Source organism: Cheilinus undulatus, linkage group 14 (genome assembly GCF_018320785.1).
Source record: "Cheilinus undulatus linkage group 14, ASM1832078v1, whole genome shotgun sequence".
NCBI lineage: Eukaryota > Metazoa > Chordata > Actinopteri > Labriformes > Labridae > Cheilinus > Cheilinus undulatus.
This window is the reverse complement of record NC_054878.1, coordinates 31,045,306-31,065,258: the sequence shown is the minus strand read 5'-3', so window position 1 is coordinate 31,065,258 and position 19,953 is coordinate 31,045,306. Positions and strand designations below refer to the sequence as shown.

Below are 19,953 nucleotides of genomic sequence, written 5' to 3'. Positions count from 1 at the left end.
CTAGGAAGCATGGTTCTGGAGAGCAAGTTGGGTAGACAGTTGAGTCACTATTTCCTCAAAAGCTAAAAAAAAAAAAAAGAAAAAAAAACCCACAACCTCTACTTTGAGCACCTTCCACAAGCTGCACACCAGTATGAAGAACAAATGTCACAATAGTTGGTTGCATAACAGAGTGACCAGCAGGGGTCAGAGCAGCGTAACAGCCACAGGAGCCGCTCACACTGAGCGTGCTCACAATGACGGATTACATCACAGCCATCTACCTGCCATGTCTGAATCCAACACTGCCAGTACCACCTTAGCCGAAGGTAGCGACACTTGACCTAACACTGGATCAATTATCCCAAATAAGCTGAATTATTCAGCTGCGTAAACCAATCAGGGAGCCTTCTCTCAGATACTGTTTCCTCATTTCAAGCTTTTCTCTTCAAACCTTAAAAGCTGGAGCTGTAAGGCAACAACAAGATAGCTGGACTTTCTAATACAGTCATGTGATGCCTTCCTACAACCCATACAATATAATTCTCGCCTCTGCATGGTCGTGCCGTCATACGTCATCCTCTGTCTCTTCTGTCTCCTCTGCTTTAAACCAGCAGGCGTTTTCAAGGAGCTCCATATGGCTTCCTCTGACAGATTTTAGCAAAGCACCCTTCAGGATTTTACTGAGGACAAAACAATTGATTGAGCTGCTGCCGCATTGAGATGCATATAAGCCCAATACATCCCTGTGCTAATGCCGTCTTTAGTGTAAAAGCTGGCAAATTGATTTAAAAAAAAGCGGCGATGGCAGGCAAAGTGCCCTATTCAGTTCCTTATTATGGTGCACAATAACCATAGCAACAGGCATGTAGTCTGGCAGATTGAATAGATCTAATCTATAATCTCAGCCCACTCAGAAATCACTCACTGCAGTGAGATGTACATATAACATATGTCTCCTGTGCCTATAGGCAGCTCTGTAGATGCAGTGCTTGCACAAATTTAGGGTTTGTTTGGCTGAAGCAGTGACTTATGGGGCATGAGTGCATTAATATGAGTCATTAGATCCCTGCAGAATTATCATTCTTTCAAGATTATCAAATTTCCCACTCACCGGTCTCCCTTTGGTTTGCGTTTCTGGAGTGGGACCTTCCCTTTGGGTCGTCTCTCGCTGCCTGCACAGGGTCCCCCACCAGGTCCGGTCACCCGCAGGGACTCGAGGCCCTTGGAGGACTTCTTATAGGTGAACTCCACCTGCTCACCCTCCTTTAAGCTGCGGAAGCCCTCCATCACAAGTTTGCTCTGTTGGGAGGAAAAAAGCAATTATCCATTTAAAAGCGGCTGGCGCTTATAGCTCAATGAATTCCTAATGATAATGCACACAATACACAAGGGTGTGTGTTTAAGAAAGTGGAGGTATAGCTGAAAGTATGATAGAAAGTAGCAACCACGTTATGTGAAATTGCTTTTATACATTTTTCTTTATATAATGAAACAAAAATCTGATATAATCCTGAAGGGGTAAAAACACAAAGCATTGAGATAATCTACAGTATCTGAGTTATTGTCACTGTTTTACCTTGACTTGTTCCACAGAGAGCTGACAAAGAATGAATGTTTTATCTTCAATACAGTACAGACAGTCTCTGTCTTGACTCAATGTATTTTCTTCTACACAAACACTCAATATATTATGCCTTAGCTTTCACATTGTGTACATTTCTGAAAGCTTCTGTGACACTTAAATAATGTTATTAAAAGAAAACTCCTGCATCAATATGTTTTATCTAAGAAGTTTTCTTTGGGATCTAGTTCTCACTGCTGCAGCTGCAAACAACATCCAGCAGCACATAATGTGCACATCAATTCAAACATGGTGGATTGTCTTAAGCGGTTAGCTCCAACTGCCATGAAAGTCTAGACTTATCTGACACACAGCGTCCTTGCTTTACTCCCTTTATCTACTTTCACAGAGACGCCACATCCTATTCTTTCTGCAGGGAGAAAAGAAGACAACGTCGCAACCATGCAACCTTTTTCTCTCCACACATCCACCATCCATCTTATCTACATGATCGCCAGTATCGATTTAGTTACTACATAACCACTGGACAATGATTTATGTCTTCATGATGCCACAGAACGCTCTGCTTCTATGCACTGTTCCTGTGACCTTCATGAATGCATGGAGCCCTGCAGATCTCGGCATAGGTAAACACACCCACACGAGCATGCAGTGTGCAGAGCAAACCTACTACCTACTATACATCGAGGCCTAAAAATAACAATGCAGGCGATCTGTAAATTCACTGCCCGCTCTAGAGGCAGATGTGTAGGAGACAGGAAGAAAAAGGAGAGAATGAGCAGAGGGAATCAGATGTGAACCGAGAGGAAGGAGAGAAAATGCGCTCAGCAGCATTTTTTTTTCTATAATGTCTGTCGACGACAGCACTTACAGGAAGCTAAAGGTGCTCTATATGAGGTCTATTCATAGAGATAAATGAATATGTAAGAGAGCAGAATAAGTGGGAAAAGTAAAGGGAGAAGAGAGGAAGTGACAAAGGAAGTGTGAATTAATTAAAAACTAAGAATAGTGTTCCTGCTCTGCACTCATATGTATACTCAACTGGTTACCGCTGCATGATGATAAATACCCAAGTGAATGACTGTGATTACATATAAGAGGTTATAGACATTAAAACACTCCCTATTTTATTGTAAAAGAATTAAAAATGGACACATTACTTTATTTATAAACATTTAAAAAAATAAAAGAAACTTAAAAACGAAATAAATACTTTATAGTAACTGTCTTTGAACTTATCAGCACAGGTTTTAAATTTTAAAAATTCAAAGAACATTTTAAGCAAATTCTCGGTCTGATAAATATTTCCACATTTTTTTCAAAAATGATCTCTATGTGAGATTTTACTTAATCTCAGCTAGTGGTTAAATGAAGTTAAAACAGATGGAACCAAGACTATAACTCAATTCAGGAAAAGCTTTTCATCATATAATCTAACGAGTTTTCATCCAATAAAACTTAAAAGACTGAGCTTAAATTTGCAGGTTAACTTCACACCATAAATCTTACAAGATTTGTGCAAAAATTAAAGTTAACACATTAAAGAAAATCAGGAGAAAAAGAGAAAAGGAGAAACAAACATGATGCTACCTGAACTATTTATTTATAACAATGAAGTTTGGAGTATCTATGAGAGATTTTAAGAGTTTCTTCCAGGTGGAAACTAAAAACAGACATGGACATTTTCAGGCTTTGTTTTATGCACATTTAAGAGACAAACACTTATCCCAATATTTAGAATAACAATTTAGCTAAAGCTGTGTTTTTTAATACTTGTTTTGCTGTAACACTCCTAGTATGTCAACATTTTCTCAGTTTGTCCAACAAGTCTCCTTTTCTGTCCTGTAAAAAAATAAACTGTTAATTCTGCAACTAGATATATCAGATGCAAGACAAAAACTGATCAGACACAACAGCTCTGATATCTGCTCATGCCACATGATTTGGCCAATACTGACCTATGTGTGTTAAACTGATGCACCTGTGTAAGTACAATATACTGTAACTTGATATAAATGATTGAGTGATAAATATCTTTATTTTGAACATGTAAATGATAACTTAAATGCTACTTAAATAATACTTGAATACCTAAACATCCCAGTTTACATGAGCGGAAAGGAGTAGGGAAAGTATACAATTATTCAATTCTCCCATTTACTTAAATTTATCAAAACTTCTGCTCTGAAATCGGAAGATTTTCACAATGTTACCATCAGTTTCTTTCCTCGATTTTAAAATGTTAATATACGTATATTGGTCAAGAAATTAAATTAGTAAAATAAGTAACATTTGGCGTCAAACTGAACAAGAATTAAAGTCCGTTTTGTGTTCATTACCACCTTGAAAAGACAGGGAAACTCTGCCTTAAAACAACCCTCTCTGATGCTGTTTTGCCTCGTATCTTCACAAATTTATTTAAAATATTTTATGTATGATTTGGGAAGACTAGTGGTGATTACAACACTTTATTATAAGCCAGAAAAGTAATGAGTTTCTTTCTCGGATTTCCTCTCAGCTGCTCCGACTGCTGACGGATGACTCGTTTGTGTATCGGGTTTGGCTTTAAAGGAAACGGTGAGGATGAGGGAATGGAGGTGAGTGGACAGCAGAGATCTGAAGCAGGTATAGGAGGAATAAAGCAAGAACTATGACGTTAATAAACTGAGTTTGTGGCTTCAAGCATCCAATAATGATCAATAACAAGTGGCAGGGCAGCAGAAACAGTGATACCGCAATACTGCAATCAATCCTTTATTACTGTAAAAATGGAAGCCGCACACAAATCTATTTTTTTTCTAACAAACCAAAGAAACGAGAAAATGCCCAAAAAGTCAGAAAATGTCAATTTTCTTTAATTACTTTAAGCATCAGACCATCTCAATGACTCGAAGGCACTCACAGCAGAAATCAGTAAAAAGCAAATTAAAAATTGCGCCCATCCCCCACAAAAGCAAACGCATTCAGAATAATGATGAATAATCATCGACTGGTCTTCAGACTGTGCGGCGCATGAGCCCTTCCTGTTCCTCTCCTGTCTTCAGACCACAAGCAGCTTGTCTCTCCAGGTCAAAGTTGAGTGGTTTGTCTCAGCACCCTACCCCCTCTCCAACCCCAGCAATGCCCACAATGCACCAGTGAGGAAACCACACAACCCCTTTTGTTCTGCAGAACCGCAGGAAAACACACGCACACTCACAGATCTCCTCCATGGAGGATGAGGTATCCAGTCATGCCCCACATGTCTCAGATGAGTTTAATTTCTGCAGCAGTTCAGCCGCCCCACAATTACGTAATAACCAGCATGTGGACTTGCATGTATGTCTGTTTGTGCCACCATGTGCATGTGCATTTGACAGCATAAAAACTTCACAAATCAGAACCTGTAACCTGAGTCGCCTCCGCTCGAGTGACCTGGCGGGTGTCTTGACCCGTTTCAGTTTACGCACAGAGGTCAGGAAAGGGCACGGCCGAGGAGAGGGAACCAGTAACGTCAGAGAGAGAGAGAGAGAGAGAGAGAGAGAAGGGAAATCACAAAATGGAGGAGTGGCCTGGAGCAGGGGGGAGGTGGATGTGGGAGGGGAGTAGAGGAGGAGGGGGGATTCATGGAAATGCCTCCAGCGCATTCTGTTCAGCTCCAATGGAGGAGCAACTCCTGATCAGTGGCTGGACCTGGGGGGAGCCCAGGAACAAAACCCCCATTTGATCAGGAGCCCCACAGGTCAGCAGCAGAAATCCGGGGGTCAGCGGTGTACCCATCCCAGCACCACCCCCTACCAGAGTGGCGGACCACACCAGCTCTCATGCTTTCTCATCAAGAGCCACCAGCACCTAAAAACGACAGAAACTGAGCCTTAAAGCAGACACCGGCTTCCTCTAAAATGGCTTGAAAATGCTTACCAGCTTCCGTATGTGTAATAAATATCTTCCTATAGTGCCACATGTGTGTGACTGAGTGTGTAGGATGGAGCCGGCGATCAATACAGACTCCAACATCCTGGATAGAAATAGCCCTCCTTTTCATCAGCCAGGCCCTCGTCATCACCAGGCCCAGCAATCAATACAGGAAGCTGTAACGTGAGGGGATGGGGAAGTGGCAGAGAGAGAGAGAGAGAGAGAGAGAGGAGACCCACCATCCTCCTCCTGCCTCTCTCTCACCGTGGCGACCACCAGCTATGGAAGGGCTAATTATGGGATGCTTTAAATCAGAGAGGTGGTCCTCGCTGGATCGTGCTAAGAGGAAAAAGGGGGTGTGTGTGAGTGTGACAGAGATGGCGGTCACCATGTGGCGTGGTGCCATTAAGTAGCTTTTTACACACAGGAAATGCTAAGTGGACAAAGCTGGGCCAGATCAGCTCGGATGGACATAACGCAACAGGGCGCATATAAACCAAAGAAGAAAGAAGGGAGAGAAAAAGAGCGGAGGAGAGAGGGGAAGAAAAGCAAAAAAAAAAAAAAAAAAAAAAAAAGAAAACCACCAACAGAGCTGCTCTTATGACGCTGACACCCAAGCCCTCCTCAACACGTTGTCATTAGTGGCCCTGACCCCTCAACCCTGCCCAACCCCCATCAAACACTTAAAAGCCTTCATGTTTCCCCTGCCTCAAATTAACAACATCCAACACCCCCGATTATGACTGGGGCAAATATTTGATCTGGAGGAGGAAGCACTAGATCATCTAGCTACGTTTATCAGCATGAGAGGGGAAATGAACCTCGCTGAGGTGACTGGTGATAAAACACACAGCCTGCTAATAACTGCAGCCATTCAAAACACCAGCACACTTACAAAGCACAGGGGCTCTGACTCAGATATCAAGTTTTTCCACAATTTAAGGAGGGAACACCTCCTCTGAGGAAAGCACAATTTAAGACAAAATACTTGACCTTTATTCAACCTGAAAAACCTTAGAGATTGATATCTCTTCTGCTAAAGGCTCCTGGGTAAAACAGGTAACAGCACCAGAATTTCTAACAAGCAATGAGATGCACTACATGCTAATATAAATCAATAATAATAAATAAACAGCATTAACAGACATGAAAAAAACAAATTAAAACACCAAAAATCATACATAATCATAATGGCTCTGCCTCATAGTCATTTAACTTCCCTTAAAAGCATTCAATGAGAGCAGATTATTAACTTTCAGGTCTATTCATAATGTATTTAGTGATGCAGGATTTATCAGCATTAAACAGATGTCAGCAGATTTTAGCTCGAAAACTTACTCTCAGTATTGGCAGATATTTATATTTCCACCAATATTTACAAATCATGTATTAGCTGTAAACATTGATCGTTTGTGCAATTAAGTTTGTGTAGTTCTAGGCATGACCAGCAGACCCTCACCTGAAGTCTTTCTTTGTTCAATCTCATCTCTTGAACTTTAAAGTGTTTTCTAAGGACTGAAGTTTTAGGTCTGAACTACATTCATATATTGATCTTAGTATTGGACAAATAGAACCTGATAGCATATTGGATATCAGCATAAATCCAGCATCCTCCAAGTAAAGAAAGCTGCAAACTTCAACACTTTTTCCGAAGAGCTGTTCAAACCTTTGTGAGACAGTTTACAGTTCCTACACACTTTTAGATCAGATTCAAGGCTTTTTAAGACCTGAGATGTAAAAAATAAATACCAATTTTTGAGTATCAAACAGTCAGGAATGACAGTCGTGCACCAATCTAAATTTAATCATTTCTGGCACATTTAATGCCTCTTTCCAATCAAATTAACATACAGTGATATTAATCATAACATACGCTACAAGCATATACGTGAAAAAAAAAACAAAAAAAACAAATGCAGCTAGAAATGAAGACACCTCTTAGTCAAAGTTTCCCTCTAAAACTTAAGACCTCCCATTAGTGAAAATAAGACATTTTTTAAGGCTTTAACTTTAAAACGTCTGACCTTTAAGATTTTTTAAGGGTTTACAGGAACCCTGAATATACCAAATAAGAATAATAGATACATATACAATAAAAATGTTTCTAGTTGAGTTTTTTAAACCAAGCTATGCATTTTCTCCAACTGAATTCAAATGCTGCCTTTCCTTTTCAGATGTGAATTGAATTTGACATTTGATCAGGATGATGCAGTATAACATGGTTTCAGCTATAACATGAAGCTGGTGTTCTGCAGAGTTTAGCTATGTCTAATTCCTAGGTTTTGTCCCTAGTCAGGCCATTTTCAGTCATTCATCTTTAATCTCAGGATGTCATCCAAGGCACACTCTTATTGCCTCTGCCAAGGAGGTTATGTGATCGGGTGGGTTTGTTCGTTTGTTTGTTGGCAACACAACTCAAAAAGTTATGGACGGATTTTGATGAAATTTTCAGGAAACATCAGAAATGGCATAAGGAAGAACTGATTAGATTTTGGGACTGATCACCATCTGGATCCAGGAATTTTTTAAAGGATTCTGTACTATTGGGAGATAGGGCTAATGGCAGATGTCTGCACTGTTACCACTTTACACCAGGAGATGGCGGACATGAGTAACTTAGTCAAAGTTTTGGAGTTTATAGAGTTTGAAAGACACACGCCCGGTCGAGGAGACGAGTCTGGGCGTAACAGAGAGAAAGACAGCGAATTGTAACGAGAATTCTTACAATGCTGGGAGGAATAGTGGAATATTCACCCTCTGCCATGACTTTCAGTCATCCGGTGAGACCATGGGTGCTTCCGCTATGACAGTCCACACATAGCGAAGCCAATGCTTTGCCTCACCGTGTCTCCACCCCACCAGGGAGGGAGTAATCGGCGAATTAGATTTTGGTAGTGATCCAGATCACCGTCTGAACTCAGGAATGTTTTTAAAGGATTCTTCACTATTGGGAGATAGGGCTAATGGCGGAGGTCTGCGCTCTCTGAGTGCTTTTCTAGTTTGCAATGGCATTAAGAGTACATTTAAACAAATAGATTCTGCAAAAAGAAAAGGATATTAAACAGACATTAGCTAGGGCTGGGCGATATGGTTAAAAAATTGAATCTCTGATTTTTTTTCCCACCAAACTCGATGCATGATTTTAAGCTTTTTTTTTTCAAATGAAAAAGAAACTACTCAGGTTTATTTTTTATAAACAATATGTAACAAAATTGTCAGGATAGATGGTTATTTGCAGGAACACAAAGATTTTTTCTGCTTAAGAAACATGAACATGCTGATGATTCTCCAAGATCTACTCAAGTAAACAAAACCATCAGAAGATTATTTCTCTTTGTAATTGATTGCTCGTCATCTCTGCCACAGAATCAGTGTTAGATAAAAATGTTGGCAAGCAGACTAAAACTTCATTTAATTTCAAATTCTACTACAATAATGCAGAGTCAATATGATTATTAAAAATAAGCAGGACCAAGTCTTTGAGGGGATGTTTTCCTTGAGTTTGAAAACGCTGACTGCTTACACACGTGCAATATGTAAGGAAAAAAGTATCATTTTGTTGACTGGGTTGCCAGAACTTAAATAAAACTAAAGCTTCTGACAGAATCTTTTAAATTTGGTATTACTGCAGTTACATTTAACAGAAAATCTTGATTTTGAAATGTCAAAATCTTGATTTTCCACAAATATGATGTATTGCCCAGCCCTAACATAAGCACATGAAAAGAGGGCAACAACAACAAGGCGGCACAAATAGGGAAATAGTAATTTTCATGTTTGAAATTGACCTATGGTAACAGCTGTGCAAAGCTGAAGGATGTTTAACCAATTTCAGTGTTTGCTCCCAGAACTTTAAGCATTAATATCCAGTCACTTTAGAGAGTGTGATCATGGCTGTTGGATAAGTTCAGTAAGGAGATGATGTACAATGGCAGATGTCCAGACAGAATAAAAAGCAACCAGTGCCTGTCCCCTCTAACTATTAATGAGTAAGCACAGTGGATAAAATGTATGACAATCATTGGCATTCAACAGCATAGGGCTTTAGTGTATACAGACACAATAACTATAAAACAATACACACACACATGCTATAAACCTGTACAAACTGGAAGCTTAAAATGGCAATCTAAGCATGAGTTCAGCTCTGGTTTACTGTTGACCAGCACTTGCTGTTGGTGAAAGATTTTAAATCTGTGATTAATTTAAATTCACATGGTTTCACAGTTTACAGCCTTTAAAGGAGAAAGCTGACTGTGCAAATGTAAATCTCCCGTGTTGTCTGTTATAGTTACAGTCCATTCACAGCACTTCTTCTTACTGTTTTTTCTATTTGTATTTATTTAACCAGGAAAACCTCACTGAGATTAAGAATCTCATTTACAAGAATGTACTGGCCAAGACAGGCAGCAGCACAATCATAGAGCTGAATGTAAAAACTATCACAAACACAAATCAGTCAAATCTACGTCACAAGCGTAAAGTTATTAGTCAAAACGTTGACAACCTGATGCATCGTCCTCCAACACTTGTTACTGTCCTGTTTTTGAACACATCTGGACAGAGGTTCTGGGGTGAGATTATTAATTCATTTAAAACCTCAATTGAGAAAACACAACTGCATAAAGCTGTTAGAACTTAGTAGGTGGTACTTTTTTAGTTTGTGGCAGTGATGCTAGCAGGTGAGGTCTACTGTTTTCAGATTTACTGTAATGACGTATATATTTTTAAATATAACCTTTATTTAGCCATGTTAGTCCCACTGAGGTCAGAGATTTATTTTTCAAGGGGGGGCAGTTTCAACAACAAAAACACCCAGACCCATACTGTACACTTTAAATGATAACAACAATAATAAACCAACAACTAAAACAGTTGCACAGTTGCAAGTTTTGATTCAAGACCTGACAGTGAAGGGTGAATACTGTCACACAATACAATTAATGACACGTCTACAAAAAGTGTAAGCACTCATTTTAAATATATATGCATGAGCAATTGGGATGTGGATATTTGTTACTACCAAATTTGCTTACTTATGACAGTAATGCGAAGACTTTAACATGCCCACATTTGATTAAAAAAATAAGTCTAGAATCTGAGCTAGTAGTGCAGATCACACAGATAGGCAGATCTGTTGCAGATAAAGTAGAAAATATATTTTTCATTCAAGAACTTTGTTTTTTCTCAGCCCTTTTTAAAGAGAAGACTGTAGATAATGTGTGTATAGTGAGTGTCAAAGTATTTAGTTAAAAAAAAAAAAAAAAAACACCCCAAAATCAGACTATAAGCATGCATTTGTGTACTTTTAAGATCGAAGTTTCATACATGTAAATTTTTTGTTTTTAAAATCCCACTTCGTACATCTGGTTGATTTACAAGTGGCAAATCAATAATAGCTTTACGTATAGAATTAATGAATTTTCTGGGCATGCTTCAAGCAAAAAGGATAAGTTCACTGACACATAGTCTAATAGTTTAATATAAAATGTTTCAATATCTTATGAATAAGAATCAGAATTGGCTTTTGTTGCCAAGCACATTTTCATATATGAGGAATTTGATTTGGTGTTTAGTGCAAAACAAATAACATAGAGGAGGAATAAGAATATTAAGAGGCTAATAAAAATGAAAATATTTAATATATTAGAAAGTAAATAGAATGTTAGAGAAAAAATTATTAACAGTAAAAAACCAAGAATATAAATAGAATACAAACATCACAAAGAGTATGTACAAAGGAGAAACTGAACCAATGTGCAGGTTTACTGGTGAATAGTTTATAGTGCATTTTTTTCTAAACGAGAATAGCCCACGGAGTGTGCAGTTATAACAGCAGAGATAAAGTCCGGCGAGCGTTAATGCAACGCATAAGTCTGTATCAACATGTATTATTCTGTCTTCTATTTCTGGGGTTCAGTTAGAGTCTGTACAGGGAGGGCTGGAGTACTGTTCATTAAATCTGATGACACTTACCTTTTGTGTGTATCCCAGTATATTTACATTAACATGTATTGGAAATTTGTTGATGTGTGTCTGGATTCAATACACTTAACAAATAATAAAAATAAGCTTTTAAACAAAAGCTCTTTAAGGTTACAACAGTCTATTATTTCCTTGCGTTTTAAATAAAAGCATTGAATGAACAATTTTAAAATGTTTAATAATGGATCTGGGTAGTTATAGCACACTTATGTTCGAGACGAGGCATGTCAAAGTTTAAAGCACTTAAATGATTTTTCATCTGCATGGAAGAGGGAAAACACTCTAACTTTATTAATTTGAGCTTTCTTTAGGTTTTATTGTTGAATGTTTCAGTGCGTGTCGATGGATTGAAACTAAATTGAATTAAATAAATGTCAGAGGTGCAAACACAGGCAGCACCGAGCAGGCGCTCTCTCTTTGTGTTCCAGGTGAACTGCGGCTTGTTTGGAGCCCTGCTCTGCTTTCTCCTCCGCCACCTTTCCAATTACCAATCATCTCCGCTCTATGTGGCCAGCTCCTCAAAAGGAAGTCACATGACTGGCCTTTCTTCTTCTTTTGCGTTTTTTGATGTGCAGAAGAGAAGGGTGGGTTGGTGGAGGAGGAACGGAGGGGGAGTGCGTGTGTGTGCGTGGGGGGGTGGTGTGGCTGCAGGAGAGACAAAGCCTGATACTGGCTATCTGGAGGCAGAGATGGGTGGGGCCTGCATGCCAAACGGTGACACGGACCAGAGGTTAATCTCACTAGGGGCCCACTTTAACCTCGCTACACAAAACACACACACTCTCTCTCTCTTGCACGCGCACACACACTCACAAAAACCTGAAACATCTTACAACGGCTCACATGTAGACATCAACAACCTGGTGGTGAGGAGGAGAAAGTAAGAAGCTCACGGACTCTCAGCGGCTCCATAAATTGAACACACAGTCAGGAGAATAGCAGCAGCAGCAGCAAACTGTTCAACATTTCAAACTGATTACCGACAAAGGGCAAGCAGCCCCCCACCTCACCCGCCACACACACCCCCTCCTCACCCCACCCAACCCTCCTGCCTTTTTGTCTTTAAAGAAATTCCTCTTTTTAAAAGAATGCCCGAGGAGAGAGCACCCCCCGTCCCAGCAGGAACTCACACAAACCCACACTTATAACGCACCGAAAAAAACACTGAGTGCAGGTAGAGAAGAGGTTGACAAACAGAGATAATGAAACGGCTTTGTGCTTGGAATCACTAAGCAGAGAGGTACAGAGGGTGAAGAAGCTTAATTACTCTCTCTCCCCTCTCTTTCTCTCTCTCTCTCTCTCCGACACACCTTCCAAAAAGGAAGTGATCAGATAGGAGCGCTGATGAAGAGGCCTCCCAGGAAGAGACCCTCTTGCTGACTCTCGTACACGCTCTCACCCTCCCTCTCACCTCCTGCTCCTCCACTGGCTCCTTCTTTTTCAAACCTCTCGCTTATGTTTTCCTCCTCTGCTACCGCTGGCACCCCCCACCACCACCACCCGGCCCTCACTAACACTGATTTTTTCCCACATCCCTCCTCTTTCCCTCTCCTAGGAAAACTCCTCCTCTCTTCTTCTCCCCCTTTTTTTTTCTCCTGTCCTCATGCTCCCTTGTCCCCTCCCCATCGCTCTTATACCTCTGCCCTACACTCAAAAACATATAGGAGAGGAACTGTGCAGAGAAAACGTAGAAATATCCTCCTTTTTTCTTTAGCTAACCTTCTATCATACATTCAGAAAATACTGAACCACCTTTCAAGTCATGCTAATAAAAATAAGCAAAATAAAAAAAAAATGACCAGAAACTTCTGCTAAACAAATTTAAACCTCATACTAGGGTTGCTTGATTATCACAAAAATCATAATCATGATTTTCTTGATTGATTTTGAGACCCTTATAATTAACAACGTTCCTTCCCACCTTTAAAAGTCAAATTTAAGACTTTTTAAGACTTTCATAGGACCTGAGCTAGAAACAATTAACTCATGCTACTTTTTAAACATTCAAGAATGAAAGATGTGAGATTTCTTAGTCCACCAGACCAGGACTGAATTTGTCTATTTAACTTATTGTATATGAAATCACAAATGGTATAAGGCGTAGACATTTTTGGATCATAACACCCAAATCTAATGATTTCTGGCACTCTAATTCTATCAGTATACCGTATAGGGATATTTATCATAACATATTTTCAAGCGTGCAAACCTGAGACTGAAAAAGTTAAATTATTAAAAAGAAAAACAACAGTTTTTGTCAGCGAGAACCTGACAAAATGATGAGGGAGTTCAGATATTTCTAGTTGGCAACTTGGTACAGATACAGAAAATCTAACATTAAATTTAATACTTTTTAACACCTTTTAAAAAGACTCATTTGGTGCATTTAAAGACAATATTGTATCTATAATTTTTAATGCGTTACATTAGTGACAGGACTTCGTATTGATTGTAAGATAAGAATGTGATGACATAGGAAAGCCCAATGGTATTTCTTCTTCTGGTATGCAAATTAAGCTTTCTTGTAGCATATTGAGACTAGAATATAAGGAAGAAGGCCTTGGTTTGATACCATAAGGTAACTGACAATGGAAGATCTTATTTTTTAGTTTAACTACCTAGACCAGCTATACCACAGTCTCAAAGTACCTTTTTTTACACGTTCTACACTTCAGTTGAAACTACAAGGTAAGAGCATACGTTCAGGTTTTTAAGAAAATAAATTGAATGGCATTATTGACCATTTTAGGGTAGTTAAAGTATTCTATAATTTCAATTTAAATTCATTGATGTATCTATGATCACTTTCCTGTTGCAGCTAATAAAATATAGCTTACTATAGTTGATTTGTATCGATTTTAATAATCTGAGGTCCTAAAGAACATCTCGTGTGATTAAAATTACATTTAAATCAAAAGCAGAAAAACTACTTGTGACCTTTTATGGTGGAGATGTTTTTTTTTTTTTTTTAAGCAACAACATTTAAGACCTCATTTTCTTGTGTTTAAGACTTAAATATTTTTAACAGACGTACTTTGACTAAATAGATTTATCAACTACTTTTTAAGACCCTCTGGACACCCTGTGGTAGGCCTGAGAACTGGATAAACATATGCAAAAAGAATGATTAAAATCATGTAAAGTTGACAGAAAACAATAATATGAAAAGGACATGTCCGCGTATATGTGTCATTTAAAATTTAAAACATTTTACAAGTAAAAATCTGACGTTTTAAGACTTTTTATGGACTTGAATTTAAATTTAACAATCTTTTATGACTTTTCAAGGATCTACAGAAACCCTGATTAAACATAATTACTCACTGATTTTGCATTGTTGCACCCGATGCTTTTCTCAAACTAAAATGCTCTCAGCACTTTCAAAATAAATGAAAATAAATGAGTGACAAAACTAACATATAAAACTGACTACATCTTATAACCAGGAATAAATAAAAATGAAAAACTTTTATGGCCAAAGAATAACAACAAACACTTTAATATTTCACATATGATAAAACGAGCATAGCATAGCATATGACATGATCATAAGAAGCCAAAATTGTAATTTCCCAGCACTTCCATATACTCTAACATCATCTGCAGGATTTTAACTGAACATGATCAGTAAGAAAAACACCGTAAAATAAAAGATGTATGATTAAGCACCATATCAGTATTGGCAGGTAACAGCTAAAAAAGCAACTATGGGTATCTGCAAATATCAACATTTCTGCTCAAATTTCCAGCTAAAATATCAGCCAAATGTTCAAATAAGCTGTGCACCAAAGGAACCAATGGACCTACTTTTTTCTTTTTTTTTTAAACATTTTTCAATCTGTGCCATAGGCGTAGTGAGGGGGGGGCTTACAGGGCTTTAGCCCTGCATGTTTTCTTCTAGGTTGGTAAAAAGTTGTTCTCTGATCAGTGTATTTATGGGTAAGTGCAAAGAGATTACCTCAATAACTTAAAAACAAACTGCATTTAGAAGTACTACTCAACAGTGTACTAAATTTGAACTTTCTCTGCATTTGCATGAATAAATCTATTTCTCTTCATTTTCTTTGACCACTAATTTTACACATTTATACCTAATTCTTCTACCTTTGATATGTAGAATCTTTATAACCTTAAAACTAAACTGCCCTTTTCAGAAGGCAGAAGTGGAAATTATTGATCGTCTGTGTTGGTTTCAAAAGGAGTAGGAGGCTTTGTTGGTATTCTAAATATCCATTTTTAAATCCATATGCAATATTTAAAATCTCTTAAAAACAGTGCATTTAGCTGATAGCAATGTCTTGGTAGCATGTCCCTGCATCTTCCTAAATTGGGATGAGCCCGGGATATTTAACTCCCTTGGCAGTTCTCCTGATCTGTGCTCTAAAGACTGAAGTTTTAACTCCAAATTACAGCTAGTTGATTATTTTGAACTTGAAAATAATTAGATTTTTGTGTTATTTCAAACATCTTTTTTAAGATTTTCCCAGGAAACCAGCCTGAAAACTTGCTGTTTAGTTAGGAAGAATTAATTTCAGTTTTCAAGCGCTTAAAGCATTGCTGTCTGTCACCACATTGTTACAGTGATGTTTGTAGCACACAAAAAGGTAACAGAAGCTTGGGTTGACTCTTAGTTTGAAAAAAAAAAACATTTTGTATATAATGTACATGTAATCCAAATGATTTCTTTGTCATTTAGTTCTGAATATCTTCACTATGTACTAGCTATGTATGTGTCTATTGGCGAAAATGAGCTTGGCTATATCAGCATATCAGAGATCAGCAAAAAGCCAACATCATGCATCCTGAATTAAAACAGCATCTATATGTCAAAATGGCTGCTGAGTGACAGTATAGAAACACATAGGAGAAAATGGGTGACTGATTTAATGGATGTATACATGGAGGCATAGCAAGCAAGCTGTTTTGCATACAATATGACAATGTGTGTATGAATGCATGCTGTCTGTGCTTTGTGCTAAATGAAAGCTGTCTTGATGTAAACACTGGAGGGAAATGCACTCATGTAAACATGTAATCTAGTGTGTGCATTCAAGGTTTTATTGGGATGGATGTGCATTTTATAAATGCTGAAAAAAGAAACAAAAATGTAAAGTAAAAATTTGCTGTAAGAAAATCATTATCCTAAGCACACAGTGCACCCATTTTCCTCTCCACATCTTTATCATAAAAATACACCTCGCTCAGCCGAGCCTTTAAAATCACTTCATGCATTAGAAAATACTCCCTTAGACAGCATTATAACAGCAGCATTTCCTGTGCTATTACAAACTCCTTAGATGGAAACCATTTATTTGACTTCTGCACAGCTTTTTAGCCTCTTTCCCAAACTAGACTTTCCTTCTGTCATCTCTGTCTGGTAGGGTTATTACAGCAGTATCTGCTGGATACAAATGCAGTATGTCTAGACCATGGAGCCACAATATGAAAGTATCAATCATATAAGCTGATAATGCAATGTTGTGATATGCACTTTCCTGAACATCCACATTTATTTCAAATATTCATAACGTCCTAGTATAGGCAGGAAAAAATTCAACATGCATTATTTAAAGTGTGACCATCCATGCCATGCATGGGAAGGCAGATGGAGCACTTGGTCTGCCTTTATAAAGCATTTTTAATCCCAGTGACAATGAAGGATTTCAGAATTTTGTACAAATGTTTACATCAATAGCTAAAAATCAATAATTACATTGGAATGATAAAAATAAAGGTTACGTAGGAACTGTTTAGTTAAGCAGTATTAGGATCTCATATAAGCAATGCAAATTTCCCCATTTGTGTAAATGATGAACAAAAACAAAGGGAAAGGCAGTTTTTCCCAAGCCAAACATGCAAAATCAGAGAGCTGTAAACAATTTTAAAAATCTATAGCACCAACATAATGAAGTCCCACAAATGCAAAATAAAGGGGTTAAAAATGAACGTCTCTGTGAAGCACAATTAGTATTTTTAGTCATCTAGGTCTGCCTGATAATGATCAGTGGAGCCATCTTTTTTATTCCCCTCTACATCACTGCTGACATCTGACCTCTTCTGTGCCCCCCCTCCCCTTTCTTCCCACCAGTTCAGCACAACATCCCAGTGAGTCCACAATAAAGACACCTCAAGGAGAGGGTGTCAAATGAAAACTAGTGAAAATGCTTCTCCTAATCCTTCGCCGTTCCTCCCATACTATTTTAGAGCCACTTTATAGGACTGTAAAAGGGGACGATTTGAAAAGAAAGGAGGTTTGTGGTGCCCTTTGTTTGCTACAGAAAACAAGGCCCCAGAAATGAAGTCCATGTGTAATAAATCATGGAAAAGCACTGAGTGGAAACGTAACGGGATGGTTCAGTTTAACAGGACGTCAGAGCAACAAAACAGCAGAAAAGGAGCTTAGATCGCTGCCTCCCAGTTTAGGTTCTCAGAGAAATAACATGCTTTCCGACATGTTGGCTGGCTGCATATGAAGCGAGCTCTGCTGTCCATTAGAGCCAAGTGTGAAACTAACCGTGTCACAGCCACACGACATTTCTTCCCCTTCCTTTACAGTGAAGAGGGGAAGCAAAGGGGGGGGAGGAAGGGGAGAGAGCGATCTGGACGCATGTGGCTTAAAGAGGAAACTTAAACGTGTTTTTGTCAAGCCCGTGGACAACGTGTGATTACACACTAACATGCTGGCCAATGCAAAACATCCGGAGGGTACAATGTGGAGGAGACTAAAGGGGGCCTGCGGGTATCAAGATGGGAGCTGAAGTGACAGTAAAGTAGTAGAAATAAAACTAATCAACCACTTTCATTTATTTTTTAAATAAATGAACCCAAACCCGGATGGGGCTGATGCAGATGTTTGATTTTTGTGCTTTCTTCGACGTCAACTTACTTGGTGGACGAAAACATCCAGAGGGGGGTCGACGGGGCTCCCTTCGCTGCCGGTCATTGAGATAAATCCAAAGCCCATCCGGACGTTGAACCACTTGCAGAAGCCCGAGCCCGACAGGACCTGAGGGGGTCGAGTCCGGTCCTCCTGCTCGGTGGACTTGGCGGGGTCTTCTCCGCCACCTTTACCCGGCCCTCCTGAAAACAATTCACGGGTGGAGGGGGCACACAGAAGAAGAAAGTTAGAACATTTATGTGACTACGCTCGCGCACACCGGGTTTATGTAAGTTTCAATGCGTTAAAAAAAAACTTCTTGAAGAAAGCGTGGGGGGAATCCCCTTCACTCCAAACACTGGCTATGTGAAGTTCACGGCCGGTAGAAATTTCCTACACCACTACTATTATTTTCGACAGCACATTTGGCGCGTGGTGCTACCTATTTTAAAAAAAAAAAAAGTTGTTTGTGACTCCATGACAGATGCTCGCCTCTGTCTCGTGCACAGGCATGCTCAGTAGTGGAACTTGTGGAGGATTTGTCTCGTGCATCTGCAGCCCGCTCCTATACGACTGTGTGTGGAGTTGTAAGGCTACAGGATCCGAAAGGCAGGTGTACACATGGTTCCTCAAGCTTTCCTAGTGGGCTGAAGAGCGGAGTATACATGCTAACAATGCTTTATATCGCAACCGCAGCGAAACACGCTTTAGATGTGTTGCTCGCGAGGGGCGGTTCAAGTCTTATTTTTGAGCTTTTTTTTTTTTTTTTTTTTTTAACAAGAACAACCACGCTGCACCTTGCCGTCCCTCCGCCTCTCTACTCGGCACGGGAGGGAAAAACTAAGCAGAAAATAGGAAAATAATTGCAGAATAACCTTCGGCCATGTTTCCCCGCGGACCCTCTGCGCCCAAGTTGCAATAGAGAAGCTTCCTCTGCGAAAACGGGCTGCGGTCGTCACCATTAATCCGACATCCTCGATCCCATCGGTCACCAATTGAGCTCGCATGGTACGGCGTGCTTTCTGCCTTTTGATATTTTTGTCATGTCTCTCTTTCTTCCCTTCAATCCCTTTCCTCACTCACACCACCTCTGTACTGCTCTCTCTCACTCCCTCTCTCCCTCTCTCTCTCTCTCTCCTTCGCTCTCATTCGCTCTCGAGCTGGCTGTGCCCGTTCCCGTAGTGAGAACACGTGACTTTGTCAATTACATGCTTTCTTGCTACTAATTTCTGCCCTGTGAGTGCAAGAAGAAGAGGGAAGGAATCACACTTGCAACTTCCATCACTAGCAGCAGCAGCATCCACCCATTTAACCCAAACAAACTCTGCAGTGTTGATAAAAATAAAAGCCTTTAGCATGCTGCCTACTGAGCTGTTTATGCCTTGTGTAGTTGGGAGTGATAAAACTGCATCAGAAGGGGTTGGTGTGGCCGCATGAAGCTATTATACTCTGAGATTAGATTAGATGGGATTCAATTAAATTTTAATGATTCCTTTGGGGGAGATTGATGTAGTCATAGCAGCAGGAAAACACCAAACATATAGCAAAAACATGAAAAAAATAGGCAAAAATAGAACAAAACACATGAAAACAGCCAAATGTGGTTTAAAAGTCAATGCACATTGCAGACAGA

General features: G+C 39.3%; 1 protein-coding gene across 1 annotated transcript in view; it reads right to left on the bottom strand.

Annotated features, from left to right (window-relative positions):
• The window catches only part of lin28b (lin-28 homolog B (C. elegans)), a 35,643-nt gene extending 16,255 nt beyond the window's left edge, over positions 1–19,388 (bottom strand). Inside the window, exons 1-3 of the mRNA XM_041804765.1 lie at positions 19,196–19,388; positions 18,330–18,523; positions 1,094–1,281 (exon numbers count right to left, since the gene is read on the bottom strand). Coding sequence (XP_041660699.1) covers positions 1,094–1,281; positions 18,330–18,523; positions 19,196–19,205 — 392 coding nt within the window. The 5' untranslated portion in view covers positions 19,206–19,388. The remainder of the gene's footprint in view (positions 1–1,093; positions 1,282–18,329; positions 18,524–19,195) is intronic.
• Between the last annotated feature and the right edge of the window lie 565 nt (positions 19,389–19,953).